Raw genomic sequence first — 24,880 nt, forward strand, 5'->3', positions numbered from 1 at the left:
ATATACAGTCTCTATTGTTTGACTGCAGTCTTAAAGTGACACTGAATAATGATAATCTTTTTAGTATAAAACACTGCTAATAGACTTGTTTTCACAGGAGAAAGAAAGGTATCAAAACATCCATGGAAACTCTTCACTCATGCTGCATTTTGCATGGATAATCACTAAAAACCTCGTCCTGGTGGGTATACAATGTGGCAGTGACAGAGGTTCTATGCCTATTTGTCCCTCTGGTTATTCTTGGAGAAAAAAGGTGAAAAAAAATGACAAAAATGCAAAACTTCTCATGCTAATTAAGGAGACATTTAGTTTCCTGTTCCCTGATGAGCTGCACAATTATGAGCCGTCACTCATTTGACTGTGCCACTAAAATTCATCTCATCAAGCCATCCTGCTGAGACTGTCAAAATGATATTCACTCGGGGGGGGGGGGGGGGGGGTTGTTTTGACTTCATTGTAACATTTTAATAACTGCGGAAGTACTTAGTAACTACGGTATCAATGGAAATAGGGCTGCAACTAATGATTATTTTCTTGATTATATAATTAATTATATAATTAATGTTTTTTAGGGCTGTGCCCTCTTAGTTGATTTGTTTTAGTACTAGATTTTTTTGTTCTTTGTATACTTTTTTTCATGCTGAATGACTTATTTCCAAGAAACTTATCAGCACGTCTCTGGTAAACACAAGATTTAAAGTGGTGCTTTTGTGTGATTCTTTATGGAGAAACTCAGTTTTACAGATTTGTCGATTAATCAACTAACTGATTAGCTGACAAAATCCTATTAGTCGACTAAGAACTTCTTTGGTCAAGGACAGCCCTAATGGTTTCGTCTATAAAATGCCATAAAATAGTGACAAGTGGCCATCAAAATTCTCCAGATCCCAAGGTGAACATTTTTTTGTCCAGTCAACAGATTCAATCAACAATAATAGAAAACAAAGAAAAGCACCTCACATTTGAGGGGCTGGAACCATCAGTTGTTTTTGCTAGAAAAATGACTCAAACCGTTAATCTATTATCAAAATAGCTCTCAATTAATCGACTAATCAATTAATAGTTTTAGTGCCCCACTGAATGGCATCTAATTGCATAATGCTTGACATTCACACACCCTTTCTGAATTGATCACATTCACCTTTACATTGACCTACACACACAGCTGTTTATTTTGTAATTTACTAAACACACAACAAAAAATAAAATTACTTACAATCTGAATTACTTCAATTCAAGGGCATTGTACTGAATTGCTCTATATACCTGTATAAGTGTACAAGTATTATATACACCCTCATTACCTTAGCTTTTCTGGATGGGCCCTTTTCCTTCTCCTCTCTCTCCTCCGTCTCGCCTCTCCTCCTCCGCAGCTCAGCGCTCACACTGCGCTCAAGGTGAGACACCTGCCAGAAAGCCACGCAGCCACACAGAGCCAACAGCTGGGCCAGACACACGCAGTTCACTGCAGGAGACAGACACATGGACACAATGTGATTAAGAGTATGTTGGACAGGTTATGTCACTGTAGACAGAGACATAATGGGACTCACCTTGTTCACCTTGCTCACTGGACTCTTGAGATCCTTCTTGCGTTTGGACAGCATCCTTGTTGAGTTCGCCACCTTCTGCAATCTGATCTAGTAAGAGGCGAGCGCTGCGCTGGAGCAGCCGGGAGCACAGTTGGTCAGGGGATTCAGACAGGAAGTAGAGGAGACGGACAGCCTGCTCCATGAAGCTGTGCCAGTAAGGGTCTTCCATCACAACACCTGGAACAGTCAGAGGAAGAAACCAGCGTGATGCAGTGAAGGCTAAGATGAACATTTTTCTCAACAAAGGGCTTGTCTGTATTTACCTTCAGCGATGGCCTGAGTGAGGCAGGTGAAGAGCTGATGGTCCTGAGGCAGTCTGAACGGAGCGCCTTTTGATTGCTGGTGGAAATAATGCAGCACATGATGTTAACAGCGTGTTGAAGCCCTCGACAAGTTCATAGGCAAAATATCTACCACAAGACAAGACAGTTCCTCCTGCTCCAAAGAGTATAAAGCCTATCAATTAAAACACTAGTATTGGATCGGTATTCGGCATTGGCAGATACCCAAACCCCAGGTATTGCTATTGGAACTGAAAAAGTCGGATCAGTACATCCCTACTAATAATGCCTTATCTGTAGCAGACTTCTAAAACATGTCATCAGATCAAAATCATGCTTGTGAGCAATTCTAACAAATTGAGGAAAAGTCATAAAGTATGAAGCTGATAAAACAACGTTGAGTGTGTTTTTAAGAGGTTAAAGAAGGCTAGAACATTATTCTTAAATCTCTACTTTTAGAAGAGAGGATTTGTAACCGCTGACTCAATCAACAGGCTCAAGTCAATGTGGCTCTCTGGTCATCAAGAGCTGCTTAGAGGCAAATCATGATTTATGTCTTCTTACCCTGACGTGGTCCGTGATGCTGCAGATGGTGATAACTGCGTCTCTAGCCAGAAGAAAGTCTTCAGTCACTTTTTCTCCCAGAGCCACGGAACAAAGAGTGTCCAGATTACTGAGGACCACCTCCCTCTCTGCCCTGTTGGATTCACATACATAGAAAACAAAACGTTTTACAAAGAGGCGGTAAGTATAGATTTTATTTTCACAAATGATCACGTGATTATGCAAAGTGAGGTAACAACATCTCTGCCCTACATCACCCCAACAGCTGTGTGCTTGCCCTGCCAGTGCTAGGCTGCTGCCCAGATAATGTGTGTAGGAAGAAGGGTTAGCAGAAGCACATAAGATTTAATAGGTTATGAATGCTGACGGCTGGATGAAGAGAGGCAGCAGTGTGGGTGGACTGCAGTCTCTTAACTCGCTCGCTCTTCCCTCCAGCTGTGGCAGTCTTTGAGGTAGATTGAGGGGGAACACTAAAATATATATACAGTATATTCAGTGAAATGCACTGGCAAGGAGCCTAGTTATATGGTCGTGACTTCGATTACAATGGAGAGGAGCCGAGGCTGAGCTTGTATTCTGACTAATGAGAGGATTTGCTGAATGTCAAGTAGCTGAGGCAGGACCAAAATATAAAAGTAAGTCCCTCTATGCAGTGAGGAATACCACAGATTTTACGTAATGTTTTGAAAAACTGTTCAATCAACTCAAGTTTAACAAACAACTACAACAATGATTTTGACTGCCAATATTTAATATACAATATGGTTTGTTCTGAGATTCTGATTTAACGTGAGTTTTTTGCAAAAGGTATTAAAGTAGGGATGCAAATGTTGTCTCATCATGGGCTGAAACAATTCCTCGAGTAACTTGAGTATTTCGATTACCAAAAATCATCGATGCAATTTTCATAGATGTTTTTTGGTAATTGAATTACTCGAGTTAGGAATAGCCCATAAGATGTCTACCCTTTTAAAGCAATTTGAAATTACTTTTTAATTTATTTGTTTGCATTTCAGAAAATGTTTTATTTAAAACCCAGAATGTAATATATGGCACTTAAATGCATTAAATGGGATTAGTTTTGACAAATATTATTGTATGCCATTTAAACAATACAAATGTAGATTTTTCCAAAAAGGAAAACAATTAGTTGTCCATTTTAAGCGACCCATCTTATTTTTTCCTTTTGTATATATTGCTCCTTATTAAAGCGCATAATTTCCAGAACAGAAATCTGATCATTGGATAAAGCCGGGTTCAAAATTCTTGTTTCATTTTTCTGACATATTTTATATAGGTTTTTACTGAGGGAATTTAGGATATCTCTTTTCATCAGTCCATAAATCAGACTGTCAACAGCCATTAAAAATAAATAAATCCATTTTCGCCATGTTTTTTAGGAATAAAATGTTCTATAAATCAAGCTATGAATGATATATGATCAAACTACTCTGTAAAAACCTTCAGAATATAGATAAGAATTAAACTGGAAGGTTTGCTACTGAAGAGGAGATTTTTGACGCAGAGTTTGAGAATTTTCTTTTGAAAACAGTTTTTGCCTGGAGCATCTCCTCTTAAACACAAAAATAAAAATGCATTCATGCACTGTGACCACTTATACAGCTACTCCTTATGTCACTCTATACAGAGTAGGTGGAGCTGGGTCACTTTGACCTGCTGCTTTAGAGCACAGTGGCAATTTTTACCAAAATTATCAGTCAAAGGCAAGAAAAGTTAAAACCTCTCATTTTGTAAACTCCAATGACCCTTTTCCTCATCATGGCATAAGAAGTTTGTTTCTTAGATGCATACTGGAAGTCGTCTATGTCTTACCGTGCAGCCATGCCCAGCAGCAACACTGCAGCTCGCCTGTGTAAGCCAGAAGTTTCTCGTTTGCCAGTAAACCTCTCCCACAAGACCTGCACTACAGTGGACTGGAGAACGCTGTCACTGCCAAAGAACTCCTGCACCTGAAGAAACCATCACAAACATGTTACAGCTCCCCATATGTTTTATTACAAGGTATAATATCCAAAATGCAGAAGACACAGATGTTGATTTCGTTAACGAAAACTGACGAAATATATTTGTCAACAACCTTTTTTTCCACTGAGACAACACCAACGCCATTAAACACTTATGGTGATGATATCAAACATGCAATATCGAGGACGAAAAAAATAGAAGACTAAAATGTAGTTTAAAAAATATAAACTTTACCAAAATCTCTTTAGTTTCGCTGCATTATTAATCATTCAATCTGTGTTTTTTTATTAATCATTCAACCTGTGTTTTTTATCAGATAACATAAAATCTTACGTGAAATAAGTTTGACTAGAATGACAAAATTATTGATTTTTGTTTAAACTAGGTTGGCTGAAATGATCAATATTGCCTCACCTGATGACTAAAAAAAGGATATTTGACATAGGACTAAAACTAAATAGCCAATACAATTAATAGAGAAAACATTTTGGCTAGAAGTTGACTAAAATATGACTTTTTGGCAACTAAAACCATGAAGGATAAAAATGACTATACGGTGACTAAAACTAATAAGCATTTTCATCTAAAATAACTGCCAAAATTAATATTGGAAGACAGAAAGTAAAGAAAACATACTCTGTACATTTGATGGCTGGTACAAACCTGTCTCTCAATAGTCTGCACGGTTGTGTTTCTATAATTGACCATCAAACACAGAAATGATCCAGATGAGAGTAATAACAGAGATACTCACTATTTCTTCGAGACACTGGATTGTTCCTAGAGATGCATCCACCATCAGCTCAGAGAGACTGTCAACAAGAGTGTGGGCTTTCGTCCTGATGAGAGGCGAGACAGCTACTTTAAGACGACAATCCTACGCAGATACCACTGGAATACAATTCTACAAATAAGATAATACTAATAATACTAGTGTAGCCCAATCTCAGAAATACCAGCTTTAAACAGAATGAATAGACATGTAAAAAAGAAAAGAAGAAGCTGAGCAGCATTCAAATGTTGATTAAGGGCGCTTTCACAAGCCACAGTCTGAATCAGAGTGAAATTAATACTTTTGGTTTGTTTTCCATTTAGTCTGGTTCGGTTTAACAGTGCACAAAATAAAGCAGGCCATATAAAAAAAATATTTGCTGAGGGGCGTGTACGAAGGAGCGAAATTATCTTTTTCGTCTCAAGAGCTGCCACTTCTATGCAGGGAAACGCAGACTTTGAAATATCGCTGTCAAAGTTTTTTCACTTGACTTGGCACTGATCGGATTAATAAATGTTACTGTTATTGTGGACTTTATCATATTCTGTATGTTTCTCCTCGGCCCAGATGTCAAGCAAACATCGGCCTTCTGCAGAAGTCCAGGTCAGTCCTCTCCCACTCATGTTAACGGGTCATTTACCGGCAGCCTGCATTTTGGTTCACTTCAAAACGGTCTGAAACACCGGGGGTTAAAACCACACCAGAGTTCCAATAAAAGAGACTTTAATGTTGGCTTGTGAAAGCGCCCTAACAATTAAAATGTCAACGTTATGAATGAAGCTTCAAACTATTCGGTACAGCCCTACAAAATTTTTATAAAAATAAATGTATTATCAGCTGAAATCACATTAAACCGTCAATGTGAGGCAGTTTTACAGACCTGATGGTGTCTCCCTGAGGGTTCAGATACAGGCGCTTGTAGGCCTGAACGACAGCATCTTTAATGGCAGCGTCAGTTGACCACACCAGAGGCAACATCTTCCTCACCCCACTGACAGAGTTGGCAACGCTGAACTCGCATACAGTCACACAAAACTGCACAGCCTCCTGGACCACTAAATCCAAAAAGTTCAATTGTGAAATGTGAAAATACTTCTTTGCTGGGTAAATAATATATTAGATTGGAATGCACAAGTGTGAATAGGTTTGCCTGGATGGATATTGCCTTTTACCTGAAGTGGTTTTCCAGTAGAGCATGGTGTTAATGACAGATATTGCTCTCTCCACTTGTAAGGCGAAGGTTTCCGTGTCTTTCAGGTACTGCACCAACATCTCCTGCTTCTTCAGCTCCCCATCCTCCCCCTCCTTCTCTGCCTCTTTCTGCGGGGTTGGTGGACAGTTCTGGCTGAGCTCAGAGGCATCCTCGTCAGAGCCTGAGGAAAACGTAAGGGACCGTAAAATGTAAAGTAAGTTGGGATTAAAAAGCTATCACACAAGAAGTCAACCAATAAACCATTTTTCCATTGCTGCTTGATTACTCAACACTTCCCTGCAGCAGCTGTACAGTAATTAAGTTAAATCTATTCTCTTCGCTGTGAGGCTTTTAGTGTAAGGCAGCCAAAGAAGTGTTACATTTACATTAACAGCATACTAAGGAATAAGCCATCAAAGTCTGACTTCCTTTGCACACTAGTCTCATTTTTTTCGTCTGCCAGCGCACACACAATGTATAAAAAAAAGATACTTTTCACAAAGTGACACTTGTTGCTGTCATTTATACGGTTAGAGAAAACTTTGGGTGCTCTGATCAGGATTTTTGGGGCCGATCACTGAAAGCAGAATCGGCCGATCCGGTCACGGGGTCCATTTGAAGGCATTTCTCCGCACCGGTCAACAAGCGATTCTGGTCCTCTGCTCTTTGTGTGTGTGTGTGTGTGTGTGTGTGTGTGTGTGTGTGTGTGTGTGTGTGTCAGTCCACGTGTCAGTTGTTGTTTTGTTGTCCCTGCCTAAACTGCTGGAAGCCAAAAGCATCAAAACACAAAGGCTAAAATCTGAAAAGGTACTTCACTTCCCATTTCATGTTTCTCAACTGAGTGTGTGAATTTCTTTCATGTAATGATCAACATGTGTATCTGGTAATGTAGTGTTCTATGCTCTAAGAGATATATCCGCTACTCACATTCTTATATAAAAAGGCCAATATTATAGAAGAGTCAGTTTTAATGAATTGACACTGAAAGATAATGTGAAATGAATTTCCTCTAATCAAGAGGAAATGCAAAGAACTGAATCTTAAATGAGTTCAATCTTGCTTCCATTAAGATTCACAGCAGAGAGCACTTTTGATGAGTGTCTGGATAGAAAGGCTTTACCTTTGAATATCAGAGCCAGTGTGTCCAATAAAGTCTCAGGGGTGAGAGTGGACAGAGAAGAAAACATCTCAGATTCAGGGAAGCAGCTGTGGGCTCTTATACAAAGACGCACCGCATTCCTGCAGAGGGGGAAGACAAAAGAAACGGCACATATCAGATTGTTGGCTAATTGACAGTGTGGGAGAAAGAATCCTTCAGGTAGTGACACTTGAGTCAACAGGCCAACACTGTTGTGGTGATTAACATCACCTGTATTTGTTGACACGGAGGTACTGAGCAACCTTCACTGCAGTTGCTCTGTCGTCTTCTGCCTCCTTGTCTTCCTCCACATCCCTGTCCTCCTCCTCCTCCTTCTCTTCTTCACTTGTGGGCTCCAGCTCTGTCCTGACAGTGACAAGCAGCTCAGGCTCCATCGCGGCCCACAGCTCACTGGCTTTAATCACTGCCACTGCCAGGAGGGAGAGGGAAAAGAAAATTTAAATCCAATATGGATGACTCAGGTTAGAGCTACAAAGAAAATGAGGAGGAACAACTGACAGAAAAAGATTAGAAATTAAATCAATTAGCAGCAGTAGGAGAGAATGGTAACAGATCAATGACAACAATGATGATAACGATGATAACAGTTCTTGAGATTAAAAATTGAGAAGAAATGTTGGGTTAGCCCGTTCTCAATACCGAGTCTTCGTCACGACCGTCTGCGTTCGGTACCGCAACACAAGGCACCAATGTAAACCCATCCGCGGCAACAGTAAACGCTCTGAGAAAGTGTAGTGTAAAGATCTGCATCTATGTTTTCACTTTGCATTGATGATATTGGATCGTTGATCATTGAATCGATATATCGATAGATCGTTTGGTTCAGACTATGGAGTCTCCGTGTCGTTGTTTCATAAATAAAGGGAGCAACTCGATCCGTTCTGCACAACGTGATTGGTTGATGCCTTTATTAGCGATGCGAAAGCTCCGAAAAATCAGCCTTGTTCAGGAAAAAAATGATGTTGCTTTTTCGCCAGGTAATAGTCGTGTTCTGTGTGAACGTACTCAGGACAAAAACAACATTTCGACAAATATATTGATGTGCGAAAAAATATCGCCCTCGGTGTGTGAAAGGCTTTTACATGTGTGAATTTTAAGACAACTAAATTAGGGGACAGATGTGGTCTGCTGAGTTCAAATGAGTTTCTGAACTGTGCCCTCAGATTACCAAAGAAGCAACTCATAGCTGACAGAACATTGAAGAGAGCTGGGTGAACTCCTTGCCTCTTACATATACACTCACACACACAGACACTCACATACACACTGTCGGCTCCATCCCTGTGATTACTCCACTGTAACTTTAAAGGAATAATTTGGGTTGAGCCATGTCACTGTAGGCGGGCCCTTACAGCAGAGCAGGAATGCTCCTCTACTCTGCCAAGATTACCTGCCAGTCAAGGCAAGAAGAACCCAACTCTCATTCAGTTAGCTCGTATTCGCCTTGGTCTCATCACTGGGCAAAAGCTCACCGAGCATGAAGGAAAAAAAACTTCTGTGGGTTCGTTCTCACCTGGGGCTTTTCCCTCCAGTTTCTCTTTCATCTCTCTGAGTTTAGTGGTCTCTTTATCCAACGGTTTCTTCAGATCTGCACTGCTCAGCTAAAGAAGAAACATATTCCAATGAGAAATCTGAGAAAAGAAAGTCTGCTATTCTGGGTCTAAATGCTTTAAGTTACCTTGCAGCTATAGGGATTGTGTGCAATGAATGCTGCCAACAGCTGGATGGCACTCTTCACCGCATTTATAGATTTGTCCATCAGTCGTCCCACAGCGAGCTCCATCACCTCACTGTACTTACACAGGGGCAGTGCCTAAACAAAGACCGTAATTATTACCAAGGGAGACTTCAATAACATGCAGTTACAAAAATAATCATAAGTGAATGGAGACATACTTTGCTGTTCACTATGCGTGCGTAGACCTGCAACACACGCGCCCTGACATGGGAATGCGTGTCATGCAGATGTTCCTGCAGTGTGTCAAAGAAGCGGTCGCGGTCAGCTTTGCCGGACTCGTCAAGCCCGTCGCCACACAGGACCCGCACAAGGATTTCTCCCAACACCTCACAAACAGCGACACGCATGGTGTTGCTCTGGAAAACAGTAGGAAATAGGGATTAAGTCTGCATCTGATCTTGTTCTTGTGTCAGCAAAATAATATCTTAACAGAGTCTGGCAGTCACTGGACTCCAACGACTCCAGTGTGTATTTTCGGAACAATGGGTAGTCCCCCATTTGTGTGACGTTATTGGTTGCATGTGAGGCATTTCAGGGCAGATCCGTTCACACTGATGTCAGTTATAGTTATGCTGCTATAGGCCTAGACTGCCGGGGGACTTCCTATGACACACTGAGCTCCTTTCTCCTTCTGTATATGTTCATGTCCCATTCATTGTTACTAACTTGATTTCTTCCCCGGAGTCCTGGTGTTTTCTCGTCTCGCAGGTAACCATGGATCGGGGGTTACACCTGGATCTGAATTACACCTGGATTGTGGTTGCATCTTCTGCCTACTTGACACCAACTGCTACCATCATTAATTACGAGGGACTACCAAGGCTAAGCGCCAAAGTGGCAGCCTGGAGAATGAGACTTGTATGTCACTGCCAAAGACATCTAGAACTTTTTTTTATTAGTCCTAGTTGTATTAGTCTCTGCCGCCCACCCAGAGCCCGGTTCTGCTCCAGGTTTCTACTCGCTAAACGTGGAGTTTTTCCTGGCCACAGCGCGTTGCAATGTCTTGGTGGGATCTTTTGTTGGGTCTCTAAACTATAGCGTACGGTCTAAGACCTGCTCTATATATAAAGCGTCTCAAGATAACTTCTGTTATGATTTCACGCTTTATAAAAATAAATTGAATTGAATAGATATGGGTCACTTCAAACATGAATGTGAACAATCTAGGCAGAGAAACAAACGGAATTGAGCATCAAGCCCTACAATGTGAACGTAGCCCAAGAGAACTTTATGAACTTTGCCCTCAGATTACCAAAGAAGCAACTCACTGCTAACTGAACAGTAAAGAGAGCTGGGTGAACTCCTTGCCTCTTACACACAACACACACACAGACACACAAAACACACTGTCGGCTTAATCCCAGCAATTACTCTGCTGTGACTGTAGCGGAATAATTTGGGTTGAGCCAAGTCACTGTAGGCGGGCCCTTACAGCAGAGCAGGAATGCTCCTCTGCACTGCCAAGATTACCTGCCAGTCAAGGCAAGAAGAACCCAACTCTCATTCAGTAAGCTCGTATTCGCCTTGGTCTCATCACTGGGCAAAATGTCAACTGAATAAACTTAATCTGTGTGTGGAAGAGACGTTTCACTGAAGAGTCAGAGTTTGTGCTTTTTCTTCCAGTTTCTCGTGTCAGTATTGCTGCGTTCAAACATGAAGCGAATTTTCGCCTTGCGTTACTCGCACGAGTTTGACCACCGGGATAATTTGTATTCAGTCACATCACTCGTACTAGATGTGCCAAAGAGGAGGAGGAGTTTACCTCCATGTTGATACCAACAATGTTTCATCAACCACCATTGCTTCTTTTTTGTACATGTTGCGGAAGTCCCAGATACGTCGGAAAACCAAACACTGACGTGTCTGGGTTCATAACATCATCCGGCAGCTATTCACTGCAAGCCACACGTCGCTACAGCGGTATGTACCCAAACAAACAGATTGGTTATTTAATTGCATTAAATGGATAAGAAAAATGCCAAATTAACTACATAATGATACAGATTCGTACGCAAATTTCTTGCTTGAGTAGAAATATTTCACAAATTTTGCGTATTCGCGTTGCTCGGCCTAAACGGCTCTTTGCGTGGACTTTGTATGAAATCGCATTATGTGAAATGTTTGCTTTGTGTTTGGTATGAATGCCCCATAAGATACCACATTTTAAGTCCTAAATGAGTGTTGATGCATTCTGGCATTATAATAGCAATCCTGCACCTGAGCAAGAGAACTTATTGACCAAATAAAACAGCAGAGCACTTGAGCACTGACGCATTACTTCTTGCTCCTTTTGAGAGTCACTTCATAGTAAATGCAGACTCGCACTTGGGAGGCCATCTAAAATGTAATTGGATGCTGTGAAGTCCCTGTCTTGTGTGAAAATATTACTACAAGTGGAGAAGACATTGTAGCACTCTGCTATCACAGAAAACACGCACAATTAAATTAAAAACCCTGCTTCTTTTCTTTTTAATATGTGATGAAATTACTGCATAAGCTAATAACAACCCAGGATAATGACAGGCCTTAACAGCAGTAAATGTAATTTATGTATCTAACAGCAAAACTACATTAACCTCTACACAGAAAGTCTTGAAGGGCACAAAGAGCAGTGATTTGTGGGGATGAATCTCCCAACTCAATCAAGCGGTGTGTGCTCTCATAGGAACTTATTTCTTTGCATGAGCAGCCCTGTTGCTCACACAGAAAGGCCACCATAGTGATGACTCGTTAATATTAAGGGTTACTGTTTTACATGATCACATAAACTTGTATGCCAGATAAATGTAGCAGCAAGCTTCTATTGATTTAAAGACACTAGGGTTGGGCAATAACGGTATATACCGACAGTAGAAATGTGTCCACCAGAACAGTGTTTTTGCCAATATCGTGCAATCTTGTGATTCTTGTTTGATCTCGCAAATCCAGCTGCCTCCCAAGGTAACGTGATTTGGGCAGACATGGAGGAGAGTGAAGTCGTAAATACAGAGCAGGAGGAGGCATCCCAACCCAACATGAGGAAGAACTCGCAGTTGTTTTTGTTTGTATGGAAGTTCCAAATAAAAGAAGATAATAATCAAATGTGATGAAGTGCAGTGGTTATTTTAAACCATTTCCTGATATATACCGTTACCACGATATAAAATGACATATACTGTGACAGAAGATTTTGGCCATATCGTCCACCCATAAAAGACACTAGTTCTAGCTCTAAATTAGATCAACGTTAGCAGGGTGAACATGTTGAAGTATGCAGTACCTCTCCTTCCAGGTGTGTGATGAGCACACTAATGTTGGGGATCACTAATTCAGGCACCAGGGCACCGAGTTCCGCGATGAAGGAAGCCAAAGCTTTGACCCCTGACGCCTCTCTAGCGAGCACCTCACTTGACCTCTGACCAATCTCTCTGAAGGAATGGGAAAAAATAAGGTATGAATCCAAACATGGTCATTTGCTTTTTTGCAGCCAAATAATCAGATTTCCACAAACCGATTTACAAAGAGGATGACTTGTTGGGAACTTAATATGCACACAAATTATATGTACTGACCTTATGACTTCTCCTATGATCGCCCTGGCTCCATACTCTGTGACCCACACAAACACTGCCTGGGCAAACACGGTTGACAACTGCTCAAAGTGTTGCAGCAACTGGATCACCTTTACACTTGCACCTGTAAGAGTTTAGAGAGTTTACACTAAAATCTAAACGTACAATGCATGCTGAATAACAGGAGGTCCTGCAATGCTTTTATATATGAAACCGACAGCGTTGATATGCTCCCTCAGTTATAAATCTTGCACACAGGTACAGCATGTGACTGTGAGACTAACCCAGGAGGTGGTTGTACTTCTTGATTAGCACCCCCAGTAGGTGGATTATACCATCTCTGGTGGGTTTGCTCTTGACATGGCTGATGGTTGGGTTCTCAAGTAGTTTATAGCAGCAGCAGGTCACACAGCTGAGAGAAGGAAGGGACAGAACAAAGAATTAAATGTTTGTTCATGTTGTGGTAGAGTAAAACCTGCAAAAAGCCCAGGCCAAACTATACATTCATTACACAAAGTTCTGCATCCATTAGAACATTTAACAGAATTATACAGACAGTGTTTATGATGGTTCTTGAGGTTTCTTGGGCTGCCCCTCTTAGACAATTAGTTAACTAATCGGTCGTTTTGGTCTTAGTCAAAGATTTCGCTAGTCGATTGGTCGTTTTTTTTAATGCTTTTTTCATGCTGAATGACTTATTTCCAAGAAACTTATGAGCACATCTGTGGTAAACACAAGATTTAAAGTGGTGCTTTTGTGTAATTCTTTGTGGAGAAACTCAGTTTCACAGATCTTCACAGATTAAATCAACTAATTGATTTGTCAACAACATCGTATGAGTGTTAGTCAACTAAGAATTTCTTTGGTTGACGACAGCCGTACTAACCACTAAAAACACTGTTTTTTGTGATCTTTTGCGAAGAGCTTAAGTATTAAGAGGTTCTAGTACTGACATATTAACTAAAAACTAACTAGTCTCTTCTGTAGGAAACAACATTCACTGAATATTGTTTCTGCTGAAAATATAAACCTAGGGCTTTGAGGAAATGTTCACAATGGAAACACCAAGTAAAGCAATTTAACGCAGTTCCAAGATCATCTAACCTTATTAGGTTTGGTGCAACATTAATAATGGAAAGGCAAAGATCATTTTCATAAAAGCTCCAATTAAGGCTACAATGTTATCAACGCTGGGCAAAGATCCGGAGAATAAAATGGGAAATTAAACCAACTAACTGAATTAAGACAGCTTAGTCTGATACTGTACTGAGTCTCTCTCCCAGGGCTCCCCAGTCAGCAAATTACCTGACAAATTCTTCCTCCACCAGGGAGAGGCTCCAGAGGGAACGGATATCCAGCTGGAGGAGCTGGATGAGGGCCTGCAGCACCGCCTCTCTCTCAGAGTCCCACTGCAGCAGTCCTTCTCCACCACCTTTGCCTTTTTTACCACCCTGTGCAAGACAAACGAAACTTGATAAATTCAATCTGTTAAGCTTCATACATAATCAACTCAAAAAGTCTAACACAAGACAATAAAATTAACATATAATACATGCCCTCAGTTTACCAAAGACTGTAGCTCATTCTTGCCAAACCAACTATATTGAGACTATAACCTCTTGCCAGCTGATACATTTACACCCATACAGCAACACACACCAAGACAAACAAACATCCACACATTGTTTGACATCTCCTACCTGTCCCACCCCATTGCTCTTGGGGGGGCAGAGGTTGTAGAAGGTGTCAATTTAACTGTGGATGGGCCCTTACAGCAGTGCAATAAAACTCCACCACACCACCAAGATTACCCATCTAACAGCAGGCTCGAGGCCATAATCTCCTGGTCTGACTGGATCATCAAACTTGCCATGATATCATCATGCGGGCATTTAAAACAAACACGTGTTACTGAATTAATTAAAGTATTTTCTTAGCTAGGTTATAAACATACCTTCCCAGGTGCCGTGACAATACTCTGTCTATAGGAGTCACTCTCAAAGATCTCTGTGAGTTTGCAGAGCAGGTAGACACTCATCTTAACTGCATTAAGTTTCTCTTTACGCTCTGCAGCTGAGACGGAGGTGGAGAGGAGAAGAGCTGGCAATGAAGCAGCCAGGCCACTAACCACTGAAAAAAAATATATCCAGTGATCACCATGACGTAATCCCTGAACAGACATGATTCAAACATTTTTAATACCGTTATCTAGAAATCACAACTTAATGACATTATCTTGAGAAAATGAAAAGGTTTGTTTTCTTTTATTACTTCTAATGTTTGGGTCAAATCAGCCAGCGGTCAGATCGAGCTGACAGCATGGATGTCAGTGAAGGACTTGGTGAAGTTAGCAGAAGGATTTTGTGTCTGAATGTAGTCAGAGATGTCGTCAACTCAAATGTATCAGTCATTGCCAGGTATTATTCATTTAGTTTTTTCCCCAGCAACCAAAAATCTAAGAATAACAACATTTCCCTCACAGTTTTGTGGTATTTTCTTTTTAATCTAAAAGGGACACAGGTAACATGTTTTATACTGCTTGTGAATATTATCAATTTAATCTTATTTCCATATATTGTATGTACCCTTGTTAACATCTTATTTTGAAAACAGCATATCACGGTTGTATTGTTGTCTATTTAAACGTAGAAACATGAAAGAAAAGGACCAACCTTGTATTAGTAACTCCAGAGTATCTTCCTTCACAGCCAGGTCCACTGAGCTGCAGTGCCTTAAAAAGTAAAGACAGAAGTTTTGAACTCATACAGTTCTTAATAGCAATATCTAGAGCAAGCTATAGATTATCAATACTTACTGTAGCACGCTGTAGCCTGTGTCAAAGTGTTCCAATATACACAAAGGACCCTGGTTTCTCAATGCTGCCTTAAATTCTGTGTGGATATGAGACAAAACCAGTCACAAACACACTATCCCAAATGAAAAGGGCTGAGAAAGAGCAACTAAGTCCACTACTTACTACTGATGTAGGGTGGCAGCTGTTTTGGGGACACCACATCCTGAACCACGTACTGGTTGATCCCCCCAGTCTTCACCAGGTCACCCGAGAACACGGGCACAAAAAAGTCCCACGACATCCCTGCGTCAAGAGCAAGAAACAAAGACACATTAGATCAAGTTTGTTTGCTACTTTAACTAGGTACTTCGTTAGCATTTCATTCATTCATTTCATTCTCACTGTGCAATATCATTTTCCACTTGTGCAATTTTGTTAATAGTCAGTTTATTGCCAATACTGTATATACTGCTCCTGTTTTTATACTTCCTTCTATTTAAATGGTTCATATTTTGTTACACTTTGTTTAGCTCTTTTTTTTTTTGCTGTGTTAGCTGATGCATCTTGTTTTTTGCACTATCCCCTTTGCTGCTGTACACTGCAAATTTCCCCACTGCGGGACTAATAAAGGAATATCTTATCTTATTTCATTTCAGTATTCAATATTGTACGTTTTACTCCACTACGTTTATTTGGCACTTACAAGTAGCCTATATATGCGCAATACTTTACCACCAATCTAACCAGTAGTATACAAACAATCCAAAATTGGCTCCACATTGACAAACTGCAACATTAAAATGCTCTTACATGTATTCGTTAGTGATAAAATCAGTATGATATAATTATATAATAATCACTGGGAAAGGAGCCATTCTGATTAATGAGTACTTTTACTTTTGATACTTTAAGCACATTTTCTTATCTTATCTTACTTGTACCCCTACAATGTGTCTAGAAGGGAACCCGCAAGTTGGGTAAACTCTCGCGAGATGTTTAAGGTTAGGCATTGATCTCGAAACAGGCAGCAAGTCTCGCGAGTTTTTGCAAATCGCAACTTGAGGGATACCTTCTAAACACAACTGTAGCTAACATTAGCTATATTGAAGTAACGTTAGTATTTGATCATATTAACTTAATATTTTAGTCGGTTCTTAAGTGCACAAGGCTCACAACTAACCGGCCAACTAATGCTAGTCGGTATGACTGATTTAGTAAAAGATTTTTAGTAAAAAAACATACTTTTTATTATCCAAACAACACATGTTTGTACCAGACTAATGCTAACAAAGCTAGCATGCTAACTAGCTGCTAACTGCGTAGCTTCAACCATTGGCTGTATAACTTTATTATTATCTAACTGAAACGACTGCCGCTACACTTAGCCAACAGCTGTTTTACTAAGGTATAAAGGTAATGCTCACCTGTGCCGGCTGCAGTCCCTTTAGCCACAGTGAGGACCTCTGAAGACGGTATAGTGCTCTGCTCTCTCTCCGCCGCCTACAAGCTGTTTGAACCCGCAGCTTTTCAAACTTGTTTGGATATCGCGCCAAAGCAACGTAATTCTGACGTCACACGTTAGCGTGGTTACGTAACGCTGCCACCTGCTGGACTTCCATCCACACCAAAAAAAAACAACAACAAAAAAACACACATACAAAGGACCACAAAGGCAAGATTTTTTTTGAGGTAGTAGCTGTATTCAAATGATTGACAACACAATCACCCCCTCTCCACTGTACCAATGTTTCAGCTACAGAGATGACAATACTTTTCACGAAATGTCTTACTTTCTATACAGCACTCAATCAAATGTTAAAATGAAATGGTTTAAACTCACTACCCACAGACGACTAATACTGTCAGGATGCAGCATTCGTCTTCGTGTTCTTTTGCCCTCTTGTTATACTTAAAACTAGTGTTCCAAGGCTAAGCACAAGAAACTAACTATACAACAAAGCAAAAAAAAGTATCCATGGCCTAACTGTTTTCAGAGAAAATACTTAAATTTTGTAGTCGTACATGTGAATATAGTATAAAGTATTGTGACAACTTGGGCTGTTAAACCATAAGGGGCAGTTGTAGTGTTTATTATTCACTCGTAAAAAACAAAATGTTAAAAAAAAAATCACAATAAGAGCACCAAAGGCAACGAAAAAAAAAAAGTTAACCGTTTAAAAAACAAAAAAAAAACAATATTTAAATACATTTGTAATCACTTGGCTCCTTCACACGCACTGCATCAGACCAAGGCAAATTACATAAACCAAAAGAAAAAGCACCAAATGTTAAGTAAGATGAGAAACAAAAAATTCTAGTAACTAATGAAGAAATATTCTTCTCATTTTCTATCTGATCTGTGTCCACGTTTTGTTCCAGCTGTTTTTATTTTCTCTTTCTGTCTTGAGAGCATCGTGGACAATACCTGCATAGAAAAAAAATAAAACACACCGCATAAAACATTTAGTTGACTTGTAATAATTTACACTTTTATTGCATACATTGAAGATAGGATAGTACATTACAGCCTGCGTTTCTTACCATTTGCCTCTTGGTTTGGTTGTCAGGCCCACGCATGCAAAATGGAACCACTCAATGGAGCACTGGAGTAAAGACAAAACACGATAAAGTGCTGTTAAGTATTCCTGCAAATGGAGCACTTAGTCGAGACAAAACGATTCAAAATACAAAATCAAAAACAAAATCTATCTTTTCAAAGAGAGACGTCACATACATGTGTGTAGAGTGGCCTCTGCTAATGAATCACTCGCTCTGTCATCTGTGACCTTATCCATAGAGGAAGAGGCACGAGACTGCAGGACTCCTAAGCCCCTTAACTTAAGGTTAACATCTAGGAAATATATGTAAGGGAAAGGATGTACATCTACTCTATGTACAGTAACTGATTATTGATATAAACATTATTAAAACTTATATTTTTTAGCATGATTCTTATTCAATTTTCTCAATTACATTAAGTACATTGTTGTTGACCTTTGTGATACTAGAATGGTATTTAATGTTAATGTTATTTAAATAAATACAAACATTAAATCACAAGTTGTTTGGAAATGACATTCACGTTAAAGATCACATAAACGGAATAAATACATTGTTTGTGTTCTTAGATGTATTGTACGTTTTTTTTAAAAAGGATTTTAGCATATTTTTATACCCTTTTTCTCTTTCTGTAACATGATTTTGCTGATGGATTTTGCTTTTGGGAATGCTTAGAAATGTAGAAAAATCCAATAAAATATGATTATATGATATGGATGATTATAGGCAATGCAACTAAACAGCAATAGGAAAAACAGACACAGAATTCACATGGTACAAAACCATGAACACACTCAGTTTGTACAAATACAAATGTTGTGTTATGATAATAATCCCTTTTATAATCACAATTGTACCTAATTATAATCTTTACTACATAATTGTTGTATGTTATTACATACTTTCTTTGTATGTATTTTTGTATAGTGGCTTCTGCACTTGTATTTGCAATGAGCACTGTGTTGTGAGCTCTTTTCTCCTCTTTTATTTAATTTATCCCGGTTCCTTTTACATATTTCTATGTTTTTGGTTTATAACAGCCGTCTCCTCTACCAGACACTCAAATATACACGGATAAAACATTTTTTTCCACTTTGTCCGCCTCCACCTCTTCTGTAAGTGCAACTGATGTACTGTAAAGCATTATTTATCCACAAAAAATAAAGTAAAGAGCAATGTCAGTGTCCTATTTGGGGTGTTTATCCCATCTACTTTTAAATACTCAAACCAAATCCTTCACAATAAGTCAATGGTTTGTGGCAAGTGGCAAGTTTTCTAATCCATCTTTTCTCTAATTGTTTCCTTTGTGATACAGACTACCTGGTGTTGATGTGAATCACTGTGACTTGGACTGATACCCATGATTAATGCATGAACTTTATTTTGTATTCTATCAATCTGTAACCCCACCCACTATATATTAATGTCTAAATATCAATAAAAATATATCACAAAACTCACATCAGTGTTGTCACAGCCGATCATCTCGCCGTAAGAGACCTGATGACACAGACAGTAGGTGGGCTCGTTGGGGTCCACGGGCATGTCCAGCACATCAGATGGGTGCACATTCCCGAAGTTGGTGGCAGGGCTGTTGAATTCACCTCTGATGACGAGGGAAAGTATTGAAAGTGAGAATGGGAGTATGATAGTAAAAATAACTATAAATAACTAAAAATGATAAGCTTCAAATGTGAAGAATAAACATCACAAGCTGGAAATTAGATACACAACGTACGGCTGGAGAAGTTTGACTTTCTTCTGTGCAGTCTTAGGACTGCCATCTTCATCTGAACTCTTCACTTTAGACCTTGTTTTAGCTGTCTTCTTTTCCTTCTGTCTGGTTTCAACTGGAATTACACAACCACTTTATTATTCCACCAAGTTTGGTTTTGGCTGCCCTGACAGTCCTCAGTGCAAAAATATAAAAAGATATTAAGCTAATGTAATGGACACACACCTTTCTTCCCCTTACTAGAGGTGGAATCATAGTCCGTGCTCTCGATCTGCTTCTCCTTCAGGTCAGCCTCAAACCGAGCCAGGTCTGTGTCAAGACGTCTGATGTGTTTGTCGACCTGCAAAAAATAGAACTTCAGCTGACTATGGCACGGTGGGTCTATCAATGGTTTTCCCAACATATTACCAAGAGTTGTATGTAAAACATGATGTTTATTTATTTTATAAGATACTAACCATCTCATAGGTCTGCATGGCCAGTTGCACCTTATCATCTCCAAACTCCTTGCATTTACTGTAAGACTGCTGAATCTGCCTCAGGATGGACAGCTTTTGTTCAGAGGACAGAGTCCGGGCGTTGGCTGTGTACTCTTTAGCCAGAGAGTCTATCTGTCCCTTTAGATCTAAATGAGAGACAAGTCGAATTAAGTAAAGTAAAACTTCTAAAACAACATTGTAGCTGTTAAGTCAATGTTACCAATGTGAAACTAATACTTGAAATAAAATGTTTCCTTGTTCAGCATGCAGAAACAGCTCATGTTGAGCAAAAACTAGAGATACTGACTAGAATATTTTGTGAATTTTAACATCACTCACAACTTATACGAATCTGACAAAAGTCAATTATCCCCACAAGGCTGTTCTTTAGAAATGTTTACAAACTGTTATAGAGTATATGCTTTTATTCTACTGTAGATCAGTGGTTCCCAAACTTGTTGGCTGGTGACCCCTTAAAATTAAGGGGTCTGAAACGCTCTGTTTTAGCGCATTTTGACGGAATTGCAACAGAATTGCGTTGCTAGGCAACAGCTTGGGTCCATGTGTACTTCCTGTCAGCTGATGACATTCAAATACACTGCAACCAGGAATAAACTGGGACACATTTAGAATGTTTACGTTTAAAATTGTGTCAGGGGTCTAAATATTGTATATTTGTGACATCACGAATGGGCAGAAATCCTGGCAGCTTTTTTCAAATGCAGAGTTTCTGAATACGGGCTGTGTGTATTTCCCCGTGGATTGAGTGTTTCAATACTTTCACAGTATTTATATCGGACTTAAGCCTGCTTTATAATAAAAAAACATGAAAATCTCACTTTTTTAATAATATGGGACCTCTAACAAAAACTGATACAAGAAATGTCAGTGTTTTTTTTTTTTACCTGTACATACTGTATGTACTCTCACCATAAATATCTGTAATAATAATAAACTATCTTTGTAACAACAGTTTTTTAAACATCCACATTGTGCTTAATTTCTACAGCACCAAGTGTTTTGCCAGACAATCCATAAATAATAACTACAAAAACAAAACCTGCAGGTCTTCAGAGGAGCAGTACTCAGCATGTTGTAATGAACGCTGCTGGGTTTCAATACTTTCACAGTATTTATATCGGACTTAAGCCTGCTTTATAATAAAAAAAACATGAAAATTTCATTTGTTTTTTATAATATGGGACCTTTAAAGTAAGATAAGATAAGATAAGATGAACCTTTATTAATCCCCGGAGGGAAATTCAGGTGTCAGCATCAGCAAACAGAGTGAAAAACAGGAGAGGTAAAGGTATACAGAAATTATAAAAACAATATAGATATAAAAGATACAGAGTGAATGGGTGAACATAGTGTGTACAGTCCGTCAATAAATAAATGTAGTATGTACAATAAATAAATGTAATATGTACATGTGTGCAGTCTATAAAGTGGTATATAGGATGTATAGTGTAAAGTAAGTATCCAGTATTTATAAAGAGAAAGGGCTAACAGAGAGAAAAACCTTTCTTATTCCTTCAGACCCCTCAGAGTTCCCTTGGGGTCCTTTTTGAGGACCCCGACCCCTAGGTTGGGAACCCCTGCATAGATCACATTGTTCAAACATGAGACATAAAAGTATCTTAGTGTGCTTTAACAAGTCTCTTTAACAGCACAGACAACATGCATTATCACACCATTAAAACCATTAAAACAGCCCAGCACAGTATAATGACACAGCTCATTGTTCTCACCCTCTGTGCGTTGATCTAGATCCCTCATCAAATTGAAGTTTCTCTGCAGCTCGAAGGGCAAGTTTTCTATGCCTGGTTAGATGAGGAGGATGAAGAGGAGACAACAGACAGTTTAATCTCTGAGAGATCAACATGAACACGTGAATGAGAGCAGGACAGCTAGCTTAATCATGTGCTGCTGGATGACAACATTAACATAACGCTTCAACCAGCAGTCAAACATCACGGGACACTCTGCTCGTTAGGTTAATATAAACCAGGTGTAGTACAGTATTTGTGTTGTTTAATCTCAGTCTCATCATCTCTCGGTTAACGGTGCGATGATTTATTCCAGCAACTAGTCTGAGCCTCAGCCCTCAACCTGCCCGCTGAGCAAACGGCTACAGAAGTCTGTTCCGCCCGCGGGTTGTCCGGGAGATCCGGTACACAACGAAACACAGAGTATAAAAACGAGCTGAAGTAGGTGTAAATGTTTTTCCCGACACGTTTAAAGCGTAATAATCAGCTTACTGTCCAAATAATGCTCCAAATACATCCCCGCCGCCATCTTAGAAAATGTAAACAACACAGCTTCCGGTCCGAAATGGAGCGATCTGATTGGCTGCTGCCTCCACTCGCTCTTTACCACACTAACCGCTTTACAGCCGTTAATACACACTAACCGCTTTACAGCCGTTAATACACACTAACCGCTTTACAGCCGTTAATACACACTAACCGCTTTACAGCCGTTAATACACTACAAACAGTTTACAGCACATTAATACACTATAAAACCTTTACAGCACATTAATACACTATAAACAGTTTACAGCACGTTAATACACTACAAACAGTTTACAGCACGTTAATACACTATAACCGCTTTACAGCCGTTAATACACTATAAAACCTTTACAGCACATTAATACACTATAAAACCTTTACAGCACATTAATACACTATAACCGCTTTACAGCACGTTAATACACTACAAACAGTTTACAGCACGTTAATACACTACAAAACCTTTACAGCACATTAATACACTACAAACAGTTTACAGCACATTAATACACTATAAAACCTTTACAGCACGTTAATACACTACAAACAGTTTACAGCACATTAATACACTATAAAACCTTTACAGCACATTAATACACTATAACCGCTTTACAGCCGTTAATACACTACAAAACCTTTACAGCACATTAATACACTATAAACGCTTTACAGCACGTTAATACACTACAAACAGTTTACAGCACATTAATACACTATAAAACCTTTACAGCACGTTAATACACTATAAAACCTTTACAGCACATTAATACACTATAAACAGTTTACAGCACATTAATACACTATAAACAGTTTACAGCACATTAATACATTATAAAACCTTTACAGCACATTAATACACTATAAACAGTTTACAGCACGTTAATACACTATAACCGCTTTACAGCACATTAATACACTATAAAACCTTTACAGCACATTAATACACTATAAACGCTTTACAGCACATTAATACACTATAAACAGTTTACAGCACATTAATACACTATAAAACCTTTACAGCACATTAATACACTATAAACAGTTTACAGCACGTTAATACACTATAACCACTTTACAGCACATTAATACACTATAAAACCTTTACAGCACATTAATACACTATAAACAGTTTACAGCACGTTAATACACTATAACCGCTTTACAGCACATTAATACACTAAAAAACCTTTACAGCACATTAATACACTATAAACAGTTTACAGCACGTTAATACACTATAACCGCTTTACAGCACATTAATACACTATAAAACCTTTACAGCACATTAATACACTACAAACAGTTTACAGCACGTTAATACACTATAACCGCTTTACAGCACATTAATACACTATAACCACTTTACAGCACATTAATACACTAACTGGTTTATATATTTATCTAGTAAAAACTCAATCAATGTTATCTTGAACATTTAATTACTGAAGACAGGACAGTTGATGATAATTATAGGCACTTTATTTTTTTTTACATTTATCCTTTGATATTGCAATACATTGTATTAATTGTTTTTTATTTTTTTTGTTTGTTTTATTGACACAACAAACATTAATCACTTCTTTACATGTACATGCATGTTCTTTTTAAATATATATATATATTGTAATTTGCTTAATGAATTGTAAATATATATGTATATATATGTTTTTGTTTTTATTTTGTTCTTTTTTTATTTTTATTTATTATTGAATTGACGCTTTGGCAATATTGTTCAACTGACAGTCATGCCAATAAAGCAAATTGAATTGAATTGAGTGAAGATGTCTCTGCTCAGAGCATATTGTACACCCCTGTTTAAAGCCCATTTGTGGTCAAACTATAAAAATGGAGCTTACAGAGACTTCAGGTCACACATAATGATGCAATGAGAATATTATTAAAAAGACCAAGATGTTCCAGTGCAAGTGAAATGTTTGTGTCTGCAGGCATAAATACTTTTAAAACTGTATAATCTCATGTACAAATGTATATGCCGGTTTATCACTCTGAGAATGACATCATCTTGCGGTTGTCTAACATCAGATTTAGCATTACACAGCTGTGGAGGCACTGGTATAGTTCTTTATATGTAAGACATTGATGTATGTATAATAATTGTTTTATATATTTATATTTTCAATATCTTTTAATCATGACTTTTTATAGCGCTTCCTGTATTGT

At 38.8% G+C, this 24,880-nt stretch overlaps 2 protein-coding genes and 3 non-coding genes across 5 annotated transcripts in view; all 5 read right to left on the reverse strand.

Annotated features, from left to right (window-relative positions):
* The window catches only part of ncapd2 (non-SMC condensin I complex, subunit D2), a 29,050-nt gene extending 11,862 nt beyond the window's left edge, over nucleotides 1-17,188 (reverse strand). The window contains exons 1-22 of the mRNA XM_074653304.1: nucleotides 17,054-17,188; nucleotides 15,813-15,932; nucleotides 15,651-15,726; nucleotides 15,508-15,566; nucleotides 14,790-14,965; nucleotides 14,141-14,286; nucleotides 13,120-13,247; nucleotides 12,836-12,959; nucleotides 12,544-12,691; nucleotides 9,443-9,640; nucleotides 9,225-9,359; nucleotides 9,060-9,147; nucleotides 7,757-7,955; nucleotides 7,508-7,626; nucleotides 6,368-6,568; nucleotides 6,076-6,250; nucleotides 5,178-5,262; nucleotides 4,271-4,407; nucleotides 2,438-2,570; nucleotides 1,856-1,931; nucleotides 1,554-1,769; nucleotides 1,305-1,465 (exon numbers count right to left, since the gene is read on the reverse strand). Of these exons, the coding sequence (XP_074509405.1) occupies nucleotides 1,305-1,465; nucleotides 1,554-1,769; nucleotides 1,856-1,931; nucleotides 2,438-2,570; nucleotides 4,271-4,407; nucleotides 5,178-5,262; nucleotides 6,076-6,250; nucleotides 6,368-6,568; nucleotides 7,508-7,626; nucleotides 7,757-7,955; nucleotides 9,060-9,147; nucleotides 9,225-9,359; nucleotides 9,443-9,640; nucleotides 12,544-12,691; nucleotides 12,836-12,959; nucleotides 13,120-13,247; nucleotides 14,141-14,286; nucleotides 14,790-14,965; nucleotides 15,508-15,566; nucleotides 15,651-15,726; nucleotides 15,813-15,930 (2,898 nt within the window). The 5' untranslated portion in view covers nucleotides 15,931-15,932; nucleotides 17,054-17,188. The remainder of the gene's footprint in view (nucleotides 1-1,304; nucleotides 1,466-1,553; nucleotides 1,770-1,855; nucleotides 1,932-2,437; nucleotides 2,571-4,270; nucleotides 4,408-5,177; nucleotides 5,263-6,075; nucleotides 6,251-6,367; nucleotides 6,569-7,507; nucleotides 7,627-7,756; nucleotides 7,956-9,059; nucleotides 9,148-9,224; nucleotides 9,360-9,442; nucleotides 9,641-12,543; nucleotides 12,692-12,835; nucleotides 12,960-13,119; nucleotides 13,248-14,140; nucleotides 14,287-14,789; nucleotides 14,966-15,507; nucleotides 15,567-15,650; nucleotides 15,727-15,812; nucleotides 15,933-17,053) is intronic.
* On the reverse strand, nucleotides 8,701-9,008 carry LOC141779903 (small nucleolar RNA U85). Its single transcript, XR_012596465.1, has one exon. It is a non-coding gene; the product is annotated as a small nucleolar RNA U85 (small nucleolar RNA).
* LOC141779904 (small nucleolar RNA U85) lies at nucleotides 10,523-10,826 on the reverse strand. The gene has a single exon (XR_012596466.1). It is a non-coding gene; the product is annotated as a small nucleolar RNA U85 (small nucleolar RNA).
* LOC141779902 (small nucleolar RNA U85) lies at nucleotides 14,390-14,724 on the reverse strand. Its single transcript, XR_012596463.1, has one exon. It is a non-coding gene; the product is annotated as a small nucleolar RNA U85 (small nucleolar RNA).
* A 515-nt stretch (nucleotides 17,189-17,703) lies between the features above and the next one.
* Nucleotides 17,704-22,781, reverse strand: ing4 (inhibitor of growth family, member 4). The gene is made up of 8 exons (XM_074653305.1): nucleotides 22,664-22,781; nucleotides 22,154-22,225; nucleotides 20,382-20,548; nucleotides 20,149-20,263; nucleotides 19,927-20,038; nucleotides 19,650-19,794; nucleotides 18,171-18,232; nucleotides 17,704-18,054 (listed from the first exon to the last, which is right to left on the reverse strand). Exons 1-8 carry the CDS (start codon nucleotides 22,698-22,700, stop codon nucleotides 18,015-18,017), a joined length of 750 nt encoding a protein of 249 aa, XP_074509406.1. The 5' UTR covers nucleotides 22,701-22,781; the 3' UTR covers nucleotides 17,704-18,014.
* Nucleotides 22,782-24,880: the final 2,099 nt, after the last annotated feature.

This window comes from Sebastes fasciatus, chromosome 12 (genome assembly GCF_043250625.1).
Source record: "Sebastes fasciatus isolate fSebFas1 chromosome 12, fSebFas1.pri, whole genome shotgun sequence".
Classification (NCBI taxonomy): Eukaryota; Metazoa; Chordata; class Actinopteri; order Perciformes; family Sebastidae; genus Sebastes; species Sebastes fasciatus.